Raw genomic sequence first — 6,338 nt, forward strand, 5'->3', positions numbered from 1 at the left:
ATAGGGCACGAACATCAGCCAGGACTGCGGGTTCACTGGGAGACATCTCAGGGGCTGCCCACCACGGAAGGACATGAGGATGTGCTTACTTGCTTATATGTAGAAAGTTTATGGATACAGAATAATTCATTAGAAATTGTAGGTGGTGAATACTTCAGGAAATGGGGCTAGAAGATCAAAGACAACGGGGAAGGGGCTTCACTGTTCACGTTGCACATACTTCGGTTGCTTTCCTTTTTTTCTTTTTACCATAAACACTTAAAGCATGTCTTATTTTCACTTTGAAAATAACAAGACACTCAAAACTATTTTCCAGGAACTGCGATTTTATTATTTTTTAATTAAATCTTTATTGTTCAGATTATTACATTTGTTCCTCTTTTTTCCCCCATGACTCCCCTCCTCCCAGTTCCCGCCCCACCCTCCGCCCTCACTCCCCACCCACTGTCCTCCTCCATAGGTGCATGATTTTTGTCCAGTCTCTTCCCGCATCCCCCACACCCCTTTCCCCCCCAAGAATAGTCAGTCCATTCCCTTTCTTGAGGGTCTCACTATATTTATCTGCTGTCTCACCAGTCTTTTCAAGGGCCTTACTAAATTTATTGGCGGCTTCTAGACAGTTCTTGAGAGACCTTAAAAGTGTGGTTTTGAACTCTATATCCAGCATTCTGCTTTCCTCCATTTCTGTCATTTGTGTCCTGTCTCTTTGTCTTGACATTTTTTATGCTTTCTTGGTGCACCTCCTAGTGGTCTTTGTGCGCCGTCTTGTTGTAGTTAAGCCTTGATTGTTGTAGGTAACACTGGGGGGGATTTGACCTCCAGGCCAACTGGCTGTGAGAATCAGCTGTGTCTGCAGTGGGAGAACTTCTGTCCTCTAGGGAGGTGCTAATCTAGCCTTTGCCTGAGGCTATCCCGAAAATGCCTCTGTGCAAGGCTTGGGCAGGGCAGGTCCCAGGGGATCAACAGGGCGGGCGGGCCGAGGGAGCAGTTATGGCTGCTCTCAGTCCCGTCCCCAGAGGCTCTGCCTCTCAGTGTCCCAGCAACCGCTACAAACCTCGGAGAGAAAGCTGCCCTCGAGTTCTGACCGTTGCCAGACAGTCCCGCTTCTCCCGTTTGAGTCTGGGTCCCCAGAGACTCTCCCAGAACTGGAGCCCAGAGCCTGAGACTCCCTCCCGATTGAAACAGACAACCGCACCCTCAGCCGCCAGCCCGCTCCTCGCGCACCTCCGCACCTTTGTATTTTACTTCCGCACTGCGCCTCCTCTGAGTCTCGGTATGCTTTTCTCTTTCCTTCTAGTTGTAGAATTTCCCCTCAGCCAGCCTTCCTGTGGTTCTGGGTGAATACCGTTCTGTCTTTTAGTTGTATTTTTGAAGTGGTTGTGTGAGGCAGCAATCTCCAGTGTTTACCTATGCTGCCATCTTGGTTTCTCCTCGGAACTGTGATTTTAAAAGTCTGAACTCAGAGAATAAAAATCAGTGAAGCCACTTCACTTCTGTGCACAAGTTAGTAAAAAGCAAAGCAATATAAGAAAATATTTTAGCAGTAGTGTTTTTATAAAATGATACAATTGGATTATCTTTCCAAACTACTGAAAAGGGGAACCACGTCTTATGTCACATCCACTTCCTTCACACACATTTAATTGCGTTCAGTCTGAATACGGAGCTCAGAGCCTGATCAGAAGTAAACTATCTTCTGGAAATTACCTCTGATCCCTGGATTGTTCCTGAATCAATGGCTGCTTTGGCTCTATATGAGGGTTAATTTTTCTCCCCAAGTCTCAACCTTTCCCCAACAGCCATTGTAGCTGGTTAGCATTTCCAGATAAAATAGAAGATGGCCAGTTTGGTCCATGTAATATTTGGGACATATGTAGACTAAAAAAGAGTTTTATTTGCTAAATCTGACATCCACCCTCAAAGGTGGCCTGCACACTCACTCTTCCAGCTGACTACCTTAGCACAGTGAATGGGTGGGGGACGGGGGGCGGATTTTTGATGTCTGGACACAGTTGGTTTTCACAGCTGGGGGCATGGATGCTACGGGCACCTATTGAGAGAGCACAGGGATGCTTCTAAACATGCCATAGTCCACAGGACAGCCACCTTAATAAAGCATTCGGCCTCACAAGTTAATGCCTTACACAGGGTCTCCGTCATCCTGCCCACCAACTCCTACTCAGTGAGGGGCCTGAGGATGCTGGAAAGGTCCTGTGATGTTATGGAAGAAATGACGCTTACAGAAGACGGGAGAAAAGCCAAGCAAATGCCCAGAAAAATGGAGTTACACCATGTATTCAACAGCGGGCCCAGAGGGAGATGTCTCCCAAATTTCTGGGCAAAAACATGGAGGAAGCTTTCCTTATTTACATCTTTCCAACCCCTTTGTTTCCCAAATAAGGGTTTTTCCGGACCTTACATCAGATGACTAGCCTACAAGGTCAGACAGCCAAGTTTATCTTCCCTATTATTCAAGCAGCTAGAAAGCAGTTAATTTACAGAGTAAGGGGCTATCTAAAAATAACAGAGTTGACTCACAGAATAAGGGATCATCTAATAGCAGAGAATTTCAAACAGTAGTTTTTTCAGAAATAGGGGTTAGTCTTCTCACTGTAACCAGGGGTGGGGACAGTCCGGCCTGAGGGCCCTCTAAGGCCAGAGGAATCATTTGGTCCAGCCCTGCCAAGGCACTAGGAGTGAGTTAGTTAAATGGTTGACCTAATATAGCAGGCTAATTTTTAAGTTGATAATTTTGCATGGCCCTCGAATAATGTTATAAATATCCAGATAGCCCTTGGCAGAGAAAGGGTTCCCCACCCCTGCGTGTAAACAATAACCAGGTGGTAGGGAAGGGGGTGTGTGAGCAGATTCTCTCCACAAAGTAGCTTAGATCTTCAAGCCCAGCTTGGCCCAACCCTCCCAGCAGCCACACTCTTAAACGTTGACTGCAAGCTCACACTTGTTTCTCTTCAACCACTTCATGTAAGGATCTGAGCAAGTCTCAAGCAGCTACAAGCATTTGCAAGTAGGAAATGATTTAAGGGGCCTGGCAGAGAATATAATTATTTTTTTCCTTTTTTAATTAATAAAGAGATTTTTACTAATACCCCTGTCCAGAACATTTTACTGTGGTTAAGGTTCCCCAAGATAATCAATTCAAAACTTGCTGATAATACAAATGCGGGGTAGAGGTGGGGGTGGGGCGGGAGGGAGGTGTTCCCAGTAGCATCTAATAATTCACCAAGTAATTTGTTCAAGATTAACACCATTTTCCTATGAGAGCTCACATTGCTTTCATTCATATATTAGTTGCACAATCAGCAAGAATTTTATTCACTTATTTTTCCCCTTTAAAAAATTTTTTAAAATTCTTTAAGACAGTTTGCCAAGTAAAATCTTAACCTTAAAGGTTGATCAGAATCACATTTCAGGTACAAAATATACAGTTGTATTTAGGCCATGTGCTGTTACCACTGGTGAGATAATATACTATTTATTTGTACTTCAAATGAGAAGAATACATAAAGTGAAATGAGAAGGCCTGTAATTTAATTTTATTTGGTCAGAGTAGTGGCAATAAAAATAGGAAACTGCAAAGGTATTAATTATTCTTCATCCAATGGCTGCATTTGCTGGGAAGAGAACATTGAATGAGTAATAATAATGTTTAAAATAGTAAGAATGCCCGGAAACAGATGTTAGATCTACTTGGCAACATTTAATCTAAATTTTTACTTTGACACTTTAGAGCATTATTGTTATCTTCTCTGCTGACTTTCTGGTGTAGGATTTGTAGGTGTGTGAATTATTGAGGTATTAGAAAGCCTTTTTAAAGAATCCAAGTGCAGAAGGCAGGGAGGAGGGGCTGGGTGGAGGTGGGAGAAAAGGGGACATCTGCAAAAGTGTCAACAATTTTTTAAAAAGAACACAAGTGCATACTTAACACAGAAAATTACTAATAATTTACTAATCCAGTGTTCTGACAATTGAGGGTCACATCCCTTCATTTGGACCCCGATAATTTCTCAAACCGAAGTGATTTTTATTTTAAGAATTTGAACCTGATTTTATTTGCATAAGGGGCATGGGAGACAATAGAAGTCTTAAGCTTGTATTGATCAGGTTTGCGTGTAGACTGGTCATTCTAGCTGAGTTGGAGGATAGGACGGCTGTGAGCCCTTAGGCAAGTTGCTTAACCTCTCTGTGTCTTAGTTTAAACAACTATAAAAAGGAGATAGCCCGGCCAATGTTGCTCAGTGTTTGAGCATCGACCTATGAACCAGGAGCTCATGATTCAATTCCCAGTCAGGGCACATGCCTGGGTTGAGGACTCAATCCCCAGTGAGGGTGTGCAGGAGGCAGCCGATCAATGATTTTCTCTCATCATTGATGGTTCTATCTCTCTCTCCCTCTCCCTTCCTCTCTGAAATCAATAGAAATGTATTGTTTTTTAAAAAGAAGATAAAAGTACATTTGCTGCTGTCTCTGTCACTGACTGGTCTGCGGGCTCTCTGAGCTGCTGTATTGCCATGATGTCTCTTTCTAACAAGCTGGCTCTGGACAAGCTGGATGTGAAGGGCAAGCAGGTCTTCATGAGAGTGGACTTCAATGTTCCTATGAAGAACAACCAGATAACAAACAATCAGAGACTCGAGGCTGCCAGCCCAAGTATAAAATTCTGCTTGGACAATGGAGCCAAGTCAGTTGTTCTTATGAGCCACCTGGGTCGGCCCGATGGTGTCCCCGTGACTGACAAGTACTCTTTGGAGCCAGTTGCTGTAGAACTCAAATCTCTGCTGGGCGAGGATGTTTTGTTCTTGAAGGATTACGTGGGCCCCGAAGTGGAGAAAGCTTGTGCTGCCCCAGCCTTCTGGGTCTGTCATCCTGTTGGAGGGCCTTCGCTTTCATGTGGAAGAAGAAGGGAAGGGGAAAGATGCTTCTGGGAACAAGGTTAAAGCGGAGCCAGCTAAAGTAGAAGCTTTCCGAGCTTCACTTTCCAATCTAGGGGATGTCTGTGTCAATGATGCTTTTGGCACTGCGCACCGAGCCCACAGCTCTATGGTGGGAGTCAATCTGCCACAGAAAGCTGGAGGTTTTTTGATGAAGAAGGAGCTGAACTACTTTGCCAAGGTGTCGGAAAGCCCAGAGCGACCCTTCCTGGCCATCCTGGGCGGAGCTAAAGTTGCAGACAAGATCCAACTGATTAATAATATGCTGGACAAAGTCAATGAGATGATTATTGGTGGTGGAATGGCTTTTACCTTCCTTAAGGTGCTCAACAACATGGAGATTGGCACTTCTCTGTTTGATGAAGAGGGAGCCAAGATTGTCAAAGACCTGATGTCCAAAGCTGAGAAGAATGGTGTGAAGATTACCTTGCTGGTTGACTTAGTCACTGCTGACAAGTTCGATGAGAATGCCAAGACTGGCCAAGCCACTGTGGCTTCTGGCATACCTGTTGGCTGGATGGGCTTGGACTGTGGTCCTGAGAGCAGCAAGAAGTATGCTGAGGCTGTCGCTAGGGCTAAGCAGATTGTGTGGAATGGACCTGTGGGCGAATTTGAATGGGAAGCTTTTGCCAGAGGGACCAAAGCCCTCATGAACGAGGCGGCGAAAGCCACTTCCACGGGCTGCATCACCATCATAGGTGGTGGAGACACTGCTACTTGCTGTGCCAAATGGAACACAGAGGATAAAGTGAGCCATGTGAGCACTGGGGGTGGTGCCAGTTTAGAGCTCCTGGAAGGTAAAGTCCTTCCTGGGGTGGATGCTCTCAGCAGTGTTTAATACTTTTCCTGCCTTTTGGTTCCTGTGCACATCCCCTTAGTGAACTTAGTGCTTTCCGCATCTCTACTTGATATTAGCTAAAATCTTCCCCCATGTCAAGATTCAGCTAATGGCTAAGAGATGCAGCCCAAAAACACTTAAACGGTTGCACAGCATCTCGGCTCATCTTTACTGCACCCTGGACTTGCTTCCATTCTTCAGGATCCCATTTGAATTTCTTTTTTTTTCTTTTTTTTTTAAATATATTTTATTGATTTTTTACAGAGAGGAAGGGACAGGGATAGAGAGCTAGAAACATCGATGAGAGAGAAACATCGATCAGCTGCCTCCTGCACACCCCCTCTGGGGATGTGCCCACAACCAAGGTACACGCCCTTCACCAGAATCGAACCTGGGACCCTTCAGTCTGCAGGCCGATGCTCTATCCACTGAGCCAAACCAGTTAGGGCCCATTTGAATTTCTTAGTGACTAAACCATTATACATTCTACAGTGCATATATTTATATTTTGTCTGTTAAAAAAGTAAGCTGTTAACTTAATTTTCTTCTTG

The 6,338-nt window shown here is 44.7% G+C and overlaps 1 protein-coding gene across 1 annotated transcript; it reads left to right on the top strand.

Moving 5' to 3' along the window:
* The first annotated feature begins 4,511 nt into the window (after nucleotides 1-4,511).
* LOC132232916 (phosphoglycerate kinase 1-like) lies at nucleotides 4,512-6,000 on the top strand. Its single transcript, XM_059692699.1, is given in 2 exon segments — nucleotides 4,512-4,868; nucleotides 4,870-6,000. Coding segments are annotated over 2 exon segments (1,257 nt in total). The 5' UTR covers nucleotides 4,512-4,529; the 3' UTR covers nucleotides 5,788-6,000.
* The last annotated feature ends 338 nt before the right edge of the window (nucleotides 6,001-6,338 follow it).

The sequence above is a fragment of the Myotis daubentonii genome, chromosome 4, assembly GCF_963259705.1.
Source record: "Myotis daubentonii chromosome 4, mMyoDau2.1, whole genome shotgun sequence".
NCBI lineage: Eukaryota > Metazoa > Chordata > Mammalia > Chiroptera > Vespertilionidae > Myotis > Myotis daubentonii.